This window comes from Grammomys surdaster, unplaced genomic scaffold, assembly GCF_004785775.1.
Source record: "Grammomys surdaster isolate TR1022 unplaced genomic scaffold, NIH_TR_1.0 125896, whole genome shotgun sequence".
Classification (NCBI taxonomy): Eukaryota; Metazoa; Chordata; class Mammalia; order Rodentia; family Muridae; genus Grammomys; species Grammomys surdaster.
Window position 1 is genome coordinate 1,766,760 of NW_021620720.1, and position 13,219 is coordinate 1,779,978.

General features: G+C 49.6%; 1 protein-coding gene across 3 annotated transcripts in view; it reads left to right on the top strand.

Annotated features, from left to right (window-relative positions):
* The window catches only part of Megf11 (multiple EGF like domains 11), a 325,074-nt gene that overhangs the window by 244,396 nt on the left and 67,459 nt on the right, over positions 1-13,219 (top strand). For all 3 annotated transcript variants that reach the window (XM_028752345.1, XM_028752347.1, XM_028752346.1), the window contains 2 exons: positions 6,693-6,939; positions 8,462-8,582. In XM_028752345.1, the coding sequence (XP_028608178.1) occupies positions 6,693-6,939; positions 8,462-8,582 (368 nt within the window). The remainder of the gene's footprint in view (positions 1-6,692; positions 6,940-8,461; positions 8,583-13,219) is intronic.

The following is a 13,219-nucleotide window of genomic DNA, read 5'->3' on the forward strand; positions in this document are numbered from 1 at the left end:
CTCTCTCTCTCTCTCTCTGCCTCTACTACCCTCCTGGCTCCCCTCCTCATGCCCTGAATAAACTCTATTCTATGCTATACCAGTGTGTGGCTAGTCCCTTAGGGGGGAAGAGATGCCTCAGCATGGGCCCGCTGAGACATCCCTTTCCCCCATACCTCTCCACAGGACATGCTCTCTTTATCTCTCTATCTTTTTATGAACACATCAAATGGTATCTTGGTATAATCCCATGCTCTAAGTGTCTGTCAAGAATGGGACAGTGTCTGGAGATTCGAGATTTGAGATTGAATCTATAGTACTTGGGTCTGTGAATATCTGATTGCAACCATCTAAGTGGAGGGAGGAGACCTGAACAATGAGCCTCCCTGCCCCTCCCCCCACCCATTTCTCAAGTGGGTACTGTTGTAGATAGCCCACTTTTATGATGCTATTCCGCTTTCCCGGGAGGAGCTGCAGATGAGGAGTGACTTCTTGTGAACCTTCTGCCCACCTTAATTTGTAAAATGAAAGCTAGTGCCCGGTCATTGGGCAGTAGAAAGGGAGATGGGGAGGGGGAATTGGGGGGGAGAGGGAGAGAGAAGAAGACAAAAGGAGGAGGAAGGGGGGGGCAAGATGGCTGCGGATGTCACCCTTGTGCCTCAGGTAGTCTCAGGTAGTTATTCATATCAAGGCTAGATAATTGGGATAACAATTCTAATTGTGTGGGCATCTTGTGTATTGAGTATTTGCTAATATATAAATCCATTGGTTAATCTTTAAGCTTTAGAGTTTTACTTTACTGGGTTACTGGGAAGTGGGTCTACCAACAACCAGTGGTTATGGCTGTGAAGGAACTATCCACCCCACGGATGAGAGAACCAGAGCTGGAAACACAGTGACCAGTTGCTACGGGAGCAAGCTAGGTAGCAGCCGGGTGAAACCAGCTCAGGAGCTCTGGGCCTGCTGCAGAGCTTGCCAAGACAAATGGTCTTAGAGCAGGAACATGGTGGCAAGGCCAGGAGCTAGCCAGACACCTCCTTTATTCTAATATCTCCCGCAACAGGCACAATTAGCATCACAAACTTAAGAAAGAAGAGGACTAGTCCTTGCCTGCTCCAGTTTCTGGATGAGGACCCCTTTGGCATTTGGACATTAGGACAAGCCAGTGTGACTAGATCTTAAAAACATTATGTTAAGTGAAATAAGCCAGACACAAACGTCTGCTCCCATATGATGTCACCCTTACGAATGGCTGGAGTTGGCAAATGCAGAAAGGTTGAGGTTTACTAATGGCCAAGGATGGGAAATCATTGTGATTGGTTGTAGAGTGTCTCTGGAGGCCACTAAAAGGCTTGGAAATGATAGCGTTGATGCTAACACGTGTGATGGCTGCTATCAGTTTGTATACATATGTGATTAATATGGGAAATTTATGCCACATAATTCAATAAAAAATACTAAGTCAATGCATTACCTGAAGAGAATAATGCCACCCGTGGGAAAACTGGGACCACTATTTATACATAAACTAACCTCTATACAAAGTATTGGTAGGAAGTGACCCTCTGCTCTTCATCCAGTGTCTCATGCAGCCCTGGCTGGCTTCAAACTTACTGTGTAGCTGAGGATGGCCTTGAACTTCTGACCCTCCTGCTTCTACCTTCAAGGTCCTGGGATTACGGGTGTGTGCCACCACACTTGTTTGTGCTACAGCCTTAATTGTTATCTCTGTGGATGATTAACATTAGCTGGTCAAGCCCAGGCTAGCTGCCAGCATCCTACATCCCCCTGTACTGACACCAGGCCTTACCCAGCAGTTATCAGCGGCCCAGACCCCTAGTCACTTCCTAGATATGACCTGGAATAAGTTTTTAACCTCTCTGAGCCTCTCTTCCTTGTCTGAAAAGTGAGAATAGTAATAGCATCCTTGACCGTAAGTGTGAAAAGTCAACTTGGCACCTGTAGTGCGTAGTCTGATAGTGTAGTAACTATTCTAGCAAATATGGGTACAGACTGAGAAGCCTCTCTGTAGTGGTGTTACTGTGGAAGAGAGCTGTCAAACCGCTTCCTGTTGTGAGGACCCAAAGCCCACAAGACTGGATCTTGGAGTCTGAAGTGGTCAGGAGGGAGGGGACTGAACTGCTGTTGGCCTTGCACATCTGGGTGTCCCTTAAGCTCTGGGTAGCTGCTCAGAGAAGCTGAAAAATCAGCAGAAACCAGATATAATTAGAGAGCAGAGTCCATGACAGGGTGAAGGAAATTAAAAAAAAAAAAGCCCACCTACGCGAGGGTTTGACACTGCCTGGACAAATTGGACAGAGTGCATGGCTCCACGGAGGAGCACAAGACCCCCTGTAATTACAGACTGATCGCTCTACTTGCCTTCAGCAGAGTAGATAATTAACTCTCATTTCCCTATCAACACTGAGGAATGAGTTTTTACGTGAATTTTTCAGATAGCTGAAGTTGATCCCGGTGGTCCCTAACATTTTTTCCCATTGAGTCACTCTGGGGAGAAATTTCTCTGCAATGGGTAACGAACTTCCTTGCTTCCCTGGTCAGAAGTGTTTAACATAGCTCAGCTTTCTCCTGCTGGGTCGGATACCGGCGGCGGCTGTGTGTCCATCCTCCGATGGCTGCAGGTAGCTGTACTTTCTTAGTCTCTGTGTTTTCTGTTTATTTCCATGCTTTCCTGCTTGGACACAAAGCTGTTGGGATGTGGATGTGTGTACATGTGTGTGCAGATGTGTGTGTGTGTGTGTGTGTGTGTGTAAGTCAGAGGACAACTTTCCAGAATCTGATCTCTCCTTACACCACTTAGGTCCTGGAGAACTAAGAACTCAGGTCTTCAGTCTTGATGGCAAGCCCACCACCTTAGTTTTGAGACAGTCTCTTACTGAATCTGAAGTTGGCTGGCCAGTGAGATTTTGAGATCTGTCTGTCTCTGCCGCATAAAACCGAGGTTGCATTGCCACATAAAACCGAGGCTATTATGTGGGTGCTGGGGATTTGCTTTCACAGCAAGTGTTCTTCCTTAGCCCTGCCTTGTGTTTTTAGGGGCTTCATAACACTGAGACACAAATGTTGGCATGTTTATACACACATCTGTTTGTAGTGTGAGGAGCCAGGGTTGTATTCTCATGACTTCTACAATGTCCTAAGCCACCTTTATTCTAGCATCGTCATTGAGTGCTGAATTCTATGACTCTGTGTCAGCCACAAACACCCCATGATAAACTATTCATCTCCAGAGAGAGCAAGTCACCTCTTGCATGTTGTATGAACTTTCCTGGAGAGAAATGAACAAACATCTACTCCCCTGAGATGGGGCATCAAAGTAATGGATTCCACAAATGGAACAAAGTAACAATTTCACCAAAGTACAATTTGACAAAACTATGAGTTTAACAGGCTTTACATCCAGAACACAAATGAAGGGTCATTGACACGAATTAGGGGGCCATATCCCTGAAAAATTCTCATTCTCACTTGCATGGATGACAACTTCCTCATTGCTACAGAGATGGAGTCTTCCTTCATTTAACCCACCCTACCTCCTATATAGTCCGGCACCCCTCAAGTCCCCAAGCAGCTGGGGACTACTACACACAGCCAGGAGGGAGATGTAGGAAAGAGAACCTGGAAGCCATACTCTCATCTGTGGGTGAACATCGACAGGCCTGATCTTTTTTTTTTGGTTTTGGTTTTGGTTTTTCAAGACAGGGTTTCTCTGTGTAGCCCTGGCTGTCCTGGAACTCACTCTGTAGACCAGGCTGGCCTCAAACTCAGAAATCCGCCTGCCTCTGCCTCCCAAGTGCTAGGATTAAAGGCATGTGCCACCACTGCCCGGCTAGACAGGCCTGATCTTGATGGTCCCTTGCAAGTGCTCGCAGCAGCTTGATGACGGTGATAGTGTCTGCTCCTCTAGTGCTCCACAACACGTCACCCCTAGGCACTTGGGAGATACTAAGCAGACAAGTGAGAGATAAAAGTGACCAAGCGGAGCTCCAAGACCCTGTGACAACATTCTGTCTCCTTATCCAGGGCACGGTTTTGTTATATTCTGCTTTGGGGCTGTTCCAGAGAGAATGGAGGTCCCTGCCAGACATGGCGGGTCACACCCACAATCCTAGCACTTTGGAGGCTAAGTAACTGTCTGAGGCCAACTTGAACTTCAGAGTGAAATCCTCTCTGAATAAAGAAAAGAAAAACTTAGGGAGGTATGGATATGCACCTGAAATGTAAAGCGTTGCTACGTGCCCAGCAGGACATGAAAGGGTGCTACTAGCTTCAGACTTCCAGTTTCCTCTAGAGTCACTGTGTCCCCAAAAGGTATAGGAATTACTTGTCTAGATCCTGAGGCTGCTCACAGTGGTGAGTGGAGAGGACGCCGTCCATGCTGAGCTATCACTCATCTGCTTTACAGTCACCTCCAAGCATCCCATCTTGGAATATCCCCCAGTGAGTATTCCAGGTACCTGAGCAAAGACCTGGAATCAGAATGCCTGGGCTGCCCTGCAACAGTCATGTAACTTCCATGACCCTCTGTTTTGCGGTCTATAAAGTAAAGAATGAAGGGAAACCTGCGAGGATTAGATACTGTTCCTACATCTGAGACTTCCAGGATGGGGCCTGGCACAAGGAGAGATTTAAACAGCACTGTCATTGTTGTAATGGAATCACAGCACATACACATTGAATGCTAACTACAGGCGCTTGGCAATAAAGAGAGAGGGGGAAGGGCACAGCTCACTGCTTAAAGTACTTGTCTAGATCCCCAGAACTTATGTAAGTGCCTGTGGGTGTGGAGGCTGCAGGTACTTCCAGCTTCAGAAAGTAGAGACAGGGATCTCCAGAAAAAGCTGGCAGAGGAGACTAGCCACATCCACAAACTCTGGGTTCGGCTGAGAGACCCTGCCTCACTGAATAAGAGGAAGAGTGATCGAGGAAGATTCCTGACATCACCTTGGGCCTCCTCCAGCATGTGTGCATACACCTGCACGGCATGCACACATGCAAACATGCCCACAAACATGCAAATGTGCATATATACACATTCCAAAATGGGAAAGAGAAAGAATGTGTGCACGCGCACACACAGTTGATAATTCTGTCAGTCTTCTCGTTCCCTGAAAAGATTTCCCAGAAAGAAAGTGGGCTGGGGGATGCTACACTACTGCCCCTCGGTTTCTCTGTCCTGTGAACCACTCTCAGCACGAGAGGAGCCTGCCACTCTGAATGGACTGGAAACCAAAGGCAAGGTCCACTCTTAGTTTAGCAGCCCAGTCTGTACGCATCAATATTCAAGGCACAGATGAAGGAGGTCACAGATGAATAAGACAAGATGAGGGGGTGGAGATCAGAGACTCAGTGGTCCTGTCTACTGCAAGGTAGATGTAGGCTTCTGGATAGTGACCCAGCCCTGGCAAAGCTGGTGGAGCCCCTGCATACTCACAGGCCAAGCCAATCTCTGCCTTCTTAGCCCTGCTCAGCACCAGTGCTACTGTGTCTCTGCTCACCCCAAGGACACATTTCTCATACCACTCACCTGACCCTTTCCTCCCAGTGTCTAAATCCTAGAAAGCTGGGGTGCAAAGACCAGCTGGCCATCTGTGTCCATAGGCAGCAGAGTCACCCTCGATTCCAGCTGTCCAGGGCTGAGGTGCTCTTTGGAACAGAGGACTGTTGGTGCTGAAAGCAAGACAGATGGTCCTCTGGCAGGCAGACAAGTGAGCCATCTTTCACTGCCCACTTGCAACGAGAAGCCCTCACCTGACTGCCTTAACTGGAAGCAATCTTTCTTGCCTTAGAAATCCTAGAACCGTATTTGAGCCCGTCAGTAACTAAACTCCACTCCCACTCAAAACTCCCAGCGTTTGGGGGAATGTCTTATATTTGTTGTGCCCTGAATGCACCAAGAGGATCAAAGTGGGAGGTGACAACAGGCTGGATGACTTTCCTGAGGTTCTGGACCACTATATCCCTTTCCATGGCTTAGAATGCAGGTTCCCAGAAAGCCATCCGTCTTGAAAACATTTAATTACAGGAAGGGATCTCCTAGGCTGTTTGTCACCTCCCAGGGATACATTAAAAAAATTTTCCCTGCCCTTTCTGAAGGAGCTTGGGCAGTGAGGAAATTGAACCAGTAGGGGCGGAAGAATCAAGGCTGTCTGGAAGGGAGGGGGAGGGGAGGGAGAAGCGGGGGGGGGGGGGGTTAATGCATATGGAGTCAGAAGACCAGTCCCTAAGTAAATGAACACGTGAGAGGTTAAGCCTGTGAGTGGAGAAGAGAAAAGAAGCTTCACAGACAGACATGAGGCTGGGCCCAGCTGGCCCTGAGAGGAACAGGGTCACAGAGCGAGGTGGCAGGAATGGCAAGGAAAGGTCCAGATGAGAGGATTAGCGGTAGACCCACCAAAGAGAGCTTCCCCGAGACAGAGGGAGGCAGAAAGCTGTGACCAGGTTTGCATTGGAGGAGAGGCACGTGACATCGATTGAAAGCGAGCGACAGGGCTGGAAGGTTTTTGAGGCTATGCCTTCTTCAGCTCCTGTGAACACTTGGTGGCTTGGTGGAGCCTGACAGAGGTCTCTAGATGCCAAGGATTCCATCCAGATACCCCCAACAGCTTGGTTTCCAGGGGTCGTGGAGATGGTAAGGTCAAGCGGACCCTTGTTCTAAGGAAAGCCCTGACCAAGCGTATTCTTTCTTGCAGGCTGTGACAGCGAGCACTGGGGTCCCCACTGCAGCAACCGGTGTCAGTGTCAGAACGGCGCGCTGTGCAACCCTATCACCGGCGCCTGCGTGTGCGCCCCCGGCTTCCGAGGCTGGCGCTGTGAGGAACTCTGCGCGCCGGGTACTCACGGCAAGGGCTGCCAGCTGCTCTGTCAGTGCCACCATGGTGCCAGTTGCGACCCGCGCACTGGCGAGTGCCTCTGCGCACCTGGCTACACAGGCGTTTAGTGAGTAGCGAGGGCGTGGCCTGGGGTGGGACCAGGGCGAGGTCAGGGTTGGGAAATAGGGATGGGGCAGAGCCAGGAGACTAGGTCCGATGCCCGGGCTGGGGGCGGGGGTGAGGCGGGAAGGAGCGTGGCCTGAATGACCCTGGCTTGGAACAGGACAGGGCTGGGGCCTGGAGGCCCTCATCAGGGCTTTCAAGGCTTTTGGGCAACTTCTTAGCACCTTAGCGGGGAGGAAGAACAGAAAGTCCTGGTTATGACATCTGCCCTCTGATCCCAAGTGCCGCAGTGTCTTTAAGTAAGTACCCAGGCCTCACCCACACAAGTCCCAGATCCAAGCCAGAGGGCCCTTCCTAGTTAGGGGACACAAGTGAGTTTGGCCTCCTCTTTTGACTTTCGTAATATGCCTGTTTGCCCCATCCTAATTGAAATAGGACGGGTGAGAGCCCATCTGATGTATCATGTGCAGATTGGCCCCTCACTTCTGTGCCCTGGGGAAGCCATACTGATAGGGGTCCCTAGGATAGCTTAATTGACACTCTCAAAGACAAGATTGGTCCTTCCAGCCTAGCCGAGGCTCTGTAGCGTTCTCTGAGATCCATAAGCAGAAGCCAAGGATGCTGACCACAAGACATTCTGGAATGACAGCCTTTCCTGCCCCAGTGTCTGATCAGCTCCCATGATGCCATGGCCATTGGAATGAGACCCAAGGCAATGATCCAGACCCTTTCCTGCACTTCCACAGTGGCTGGTCCCCTCATCATGGCAGCTGGGAGCCTTTCAGAGCCCAGGAAAGACATTCCTTGGTGTTTCCATCTTCTCTCTTTGAAAACAGGCAGGTTTTCTGGAGCTGGAGAAATGGCTCAGTGGTTAAGAGCACTGATTGCTCTTCCAGAGGTCCTGAGTTCAATTCCCAGCAACCACATGGTGGCTCACAACCATCTGTAATGGGATCTGATGTTCTCTCCTGACATGCAGGTATACATGCAGAGAGAGCACTCATACACATAAAATACAAACTAAAAACTCTTTAAAAAAGAGAGGAGGAGAAGAAATAGGCAAGTTTTTAAAGGCAGAATCCATGGCCACATCTTAGCTCTGTTGTTCGTGCTTTTTCACCTATCTGGTGTGCCCTTTCGCCCTCTCCGTGCAATCAGCTTCACCTTCAAGACCATCTTCTTCTTAGGGAAATCTCTTCAGCCTTCTCCCCAGAACCTTCAAGTGCTGGCCCAAGTGCCCTACGGTTTAATATATCTGTCTCCCCCTACTGGCAGGGATCAGAACAGCCACGCTTAAGATGGTGGGGGAGGGGCTTCAGGCTCTCAAGTCCGCAGGTGGGCTGATTACTGACGTCATCTACACCTGTTTTTTTTTGGGGGGGAGTCAGGTGCCAGGTTGGGGTCCGCCCGGGTTGAGACTATCTGTTCTCGGAGACTCGGCTCACTAGGGAGTCCTGCAGCATTGGGACTGAGCACTAGGGCGCTATCGGGAATTCTGCTGTCCGATGCTCTTCCTCTCATTGCAGCTGTGAGGAGCTGTGCCCCCCTGGGAGCCATGGAGCTCACTGTGAGCTACGCTGCCCCTGCCAGAACGGAGGGACCTGCCACCACATCACTGGCGAGTGTGCCTGCCCTCCAGGCTGGACGGTAGGTGGGCCCTCAAGGTCTGAGTGGGCATCGTAAGAGGCATTGGCACCATGAAAGGCTGAATTCCCCTCTCTGCCCCTGTTTATAGTCATAAGCCATCACGAGACACTAGCAGCGAAGAGTCCCAGGTCTAGGGTCTGTGTGGCTGAAGCAGGTTTCTTAGCCTCTTTGAGTCAGTGATCTCTCACCGGCAGAGGAACTGTATTTTCCTCATATGATTGGCAATGTCTAGGGCTGCACACGTAGCCCAGTTGGTAGCAATGCTTACCTAAGATGCATGGAACCCTGGATTTGATCCCTAACACCTCATGAAGCCAGGCATGGTAGCATAAACCTATAATTCCATCATCTGGGAGGTGGAGGCAGGAGGATCAGAAGCTTAAGGGTATCCTCAGCTATATAACAAATTCAAGGCCAAGCCTGGGCTACATGAGACCCTGTTTGAAAAAGAATGTTTTTAATTTAAAAAAAAAATTGACTCTGGATTTGGGTCTGGGTACCCAAAGGAGCTTCAGGTGTGGCAGAAGAGATTGGGAAAGAGGAGCCTGTTCATTTGGATTTGTGAAACGTTACCCTACCTCACATATTCATCTAACTCTGTGGTCCCTAGAATCTGTTATATTCCCAAGTGCTTCAGGTACTTCTGCTGCAACCTCTCCCACCACAGATCTCTCCAGTCCAGGAACCCCAACTATGGGAAAGTAGGCAGAGAGATATAGCCTCACCCACAGAGGCCTGCCTTCAGGTGACACATCCAATGTGGCACCCCCTGCCCCCCCAAACTTCCCTGACTCTGGCCTCAGCTTCCCCCCACACAAAAGTGACTTGCCTTCAAGGAGCTTTGCTTGGGCTAGCTGTCATGGTAGGCAAAGTCCTCAGGTGAAACTGCATATCCAAGGTGCTAGGCACAAATCAAAGCCTTTTATACCTGCTTGATATATACCCCTGGATGTTACAGCCTAACCACAGCCTGCTGTTAGCTGCCACCTTTCTCTGTTAGCACCTCCCTCCAGACTCAAGCCCCTGAAAGGCTGCCAGCCTCTCCCCACTGTAGTCCCTGTAATATGCCCCACTTCAGGAGAGGCTCAGCCAGTTGCCTCCCCAGGGCCTGAAGTCAGGGCTGCTGAGCAGAGCAAGATATTTCAGGAGGCTTTCAACACCAGGCTCCCAAGGGCAGCCAGGAAGGACACCTGCAGGCCCACGATGCTTCTAGACAGGGAGAGACCTTAGGAATCCAGTGTGACCAAATATGGCTGCACACTGGAGTCAATGAGGAGTCAAGAGGTCACGCTTGAGCCTATGGAATGCCATCTTTAATAAGCTCCCCAGGCGACTCTGAGGAAGGCAGAGTGCAGACACAGCCTCACTTGAATGTCATCAATCAAGAGCAAGGTACTGCCTTCTGTGTTCCATAGAACACTTTAGCTCCTTGGGGTGGGTGGGGAATGGGAAGCCTTGACCTTGGGGCTCCGGCTCCTAAAACCCCATCGTAGTCTACTCTCAGTGTTGACGTTCTAGGTAATAGGTCATGGAAACAAAACCAACCACAGCTTGAAGAGTCTGACACCATGGTCTGACCATAGAAGCCGTTTCCTGAATGAGGGTGTTGAGAACAGGGAAGGATAGGCCATAGGCCACAATGTTGGTTAGCAGTGAGGTGGAGTTAGAACCTGGGTCTCAACTCCAGAACCACCTGACTGACCGACCCATGTTCTCAGTATCTCGTCTCTTTCTCCCTTCCTCTCTTTCTCCTCCCTCTTCTCCCCTCCCCCCTCCTTCTGGCTCTCTCTTTTTCTTTTTATCTTTCTTTCCTTCCTCACCCTGTCTTTCTGTGTTTCTTTCTTTTTCCTCTCTATCATTTTCTTTCCTTTCTCTTTCTCTTCCCTCTGTTCCTCTTTTCTCTCTCTACTCTTCTGAAAGGACAGAGGGATGCGATCACCTCTCATCTGTCTTCTTTTCCTCTGACCTGCTCTTAGAAAGGCCTCTATCACCAGTCAGGTTCCAGGTATCCAGTGCCCACCGGTGGGGATAAAGGAACCCCATTAGTCGGGGAGGGAGTCCTGAGCCTCAGAGGCATCTTCTGACATGCTCCTATGGGCCATTGTTCTTCAGGGAAAAGGAGAAAGCTAACCCATAGCGGTGGCTCTCTTCCTAACACACTCTTTTCAGGTGACGTGAAATCTGTCTATAGGAAGCATTGGTGCTGAGGGCTTTGTTTTAAATTTTATGACAGACAATCGCATTTCTATTTTTGACATAGCATTGAACTTGCAGATTTGCATGAATTATTAATACCCCGATGCATGCCAAGTCATAATGTAATGAAGCTTCGGCTCAGGCCTGAGGCTTCTCCAAGGGAGAGCAGGGGCCAAGGAAAGGCCGCTGAAGGTAATGGTCACTTGTCCTTATCTTCCATTGCCCGACTTGCCACTGGCCCCCGTGGGGATTCAGCTGATGGAATGGTGCTCACTACCACCGCTCGGCTGAGACACAGTACAGAGAAGCTTCTGGAAGCTTCTGGCCCCTCTGGCCCTCCAGGCTACTGGCCCCCAAGAATGCCACAGGCCCCTCCACTTGCCTGGCTATAATGAGCCCAATGTGGGGAGGCCCGTACAAAGAGCCTTCAAGCTTTTTCCCTGATTTTGAGACCTTGCAGAGCAAAGAGGGTAACTGGGGGTAGGTAGCTCAATGGCAGTGGAAGCCAGAGAAGGCATTTGAAGCTTAGAGGCTTTGGAGTCTCAGACACTAGGGGTTGGAAAGATGACTTTAGAGGCCCGTGGCTGGTCCTGAGGTTAGGATCACCACCATAGCACCTTCACCAGTCACTGCTTAGTGTCCTCACCATTGGTGCCACTCTGGGACATTAATGTGAATGTCTGAAATGCTGGTAAGGCTGAGCCCCCATCTTGGCCCCTTCCTTTTGATCTTCTGTTGAGCAGGGACTTCTTACAATGTTGCTGCTCTTGAGAGTCCCACAGAAACATCAGGTCTGACAAGTCGGAGGACCTTCTAAATCTTATGTAGCCCAAGAGCCCACGATAGCAGAGCCACACTTGACCTTCTCAAGTGGCCAAAGGCCTCAGACCAAATGGCTCAGACAATAGGAATTGGTTTTCTCATGGACTCGGAGGCTGGGTGTCAGATAGCAAGGTCTTCTTCATCAGGCAGGGCTGATGACTTCTGAGCCTCTGTCCCCAGTCTGGAGTCTTTGCGTGACCATCCCTCTGGCCTTCTCATAGATCCCAGGATCTCTAGAACAAAGGCGACACCACCCATGAAGGGCTAAGCCCTCCCGTATCAATTACTAACAAAGATAATGTACTACAGGGCCTGGAGAGATGGATGGCTCAGTGGTTAGGAGCACTGGCTGCTCTTCCAGAGGCCCTGAGTTCAATTCCCAGCAACCACATGGTGGCTCACAACCATCTATAATGTGATCTGATGCCCTCTTCTGGTGTGCAGATGTACATGCAAATAAAGTACCCATATAAATAGATAAATCTTAAAAAAAAAAAAAAAAGCCAGGCAGTGGTGGTGCATGCCTTTAATCCCAGCACTTCAGAGGCAGAGGCAGAGGCAGGCAGATTTCTGAGTTTGAGGCCAGCCTGGTCTACAGAGTGAGTTCCAGGACAGCCAGGGCTACACAGAGAAACCCTGTCTCGAAAAACAAAAAGAAAAATGAAAGAAAGAGAGAAAGAAAGAAAGAAAGAAAGAGAGAGAAAGAGAGAAAGAAAGAAAGAAAGAAAGAAAGAAAGAAAGAAAGAAAGAAAGAAAATGACTTACAGGCTTGTCTATAGGCCAGTTTTATGAAGGCATTTCTCAATTGAAGAGTCCCTTTCTCAAATGCCTCTAGTGAGTGTCAAGTTGACATATAACCAGCCATCATCATGTCTGTCCTTTTACATTCTTCCAGGGGCAACGGTTTAAATCCTCAATATTTGCATAGCAACCACATTACTGGTTGAACTAACCCTCCAATCCGATACACGTCTATCTTAATCTTTTCTTGTAAGGACATGAGTTAGAGTGGATGAGGGCCCACCCTACACAAGTCTTTAGCTTCATTTCTGCAAAGGCCCCATGCCCACAGACAACCATATCTAGACACACTGGGAGTTAGGATTGCAGCCTGTGAATCTCAAGATGATAAAGTCACAGCCGGAAGGGAACCCTCGTGCTGGCCTGCCTCCTCCAAAGGTCATGCTTCCAGTCAGCAGTAGTTGATCATTTATGGAGTCCTGTACCACCTCAGCAATGCCAGCTTCCTTCAGTTGACAGTCATTAAGCACAGCTCATTAAGACACTATTCCGGCTTCCTTTGTATCTCTGATCTCAGTTATCTTTACAGCTTCCTAGAGACCAGGCTTCACCCCCACCAATGTGTGTGTGGTGAGGTGGATTGCTAGGCATAATCTCCTGCCCCAAGTTGTCTTGGAATTTTTTTCAGGGTTAGAGGACCCTCAAACACCCCCAGATAGTAAGGACAGAATTGCACAGAAGCCAGAGACCCCTCTTGTCACTCGTGAATCCCTAAGCTCATGGGTTTCGTGGGAAAGCTACCCCCATCTCGACTTCTGTCCTCCTTTCTCAGCTCCCGAGCTCCTCCCCTCGGCTCCCGAGCTCCTCCCCTCGGCTCC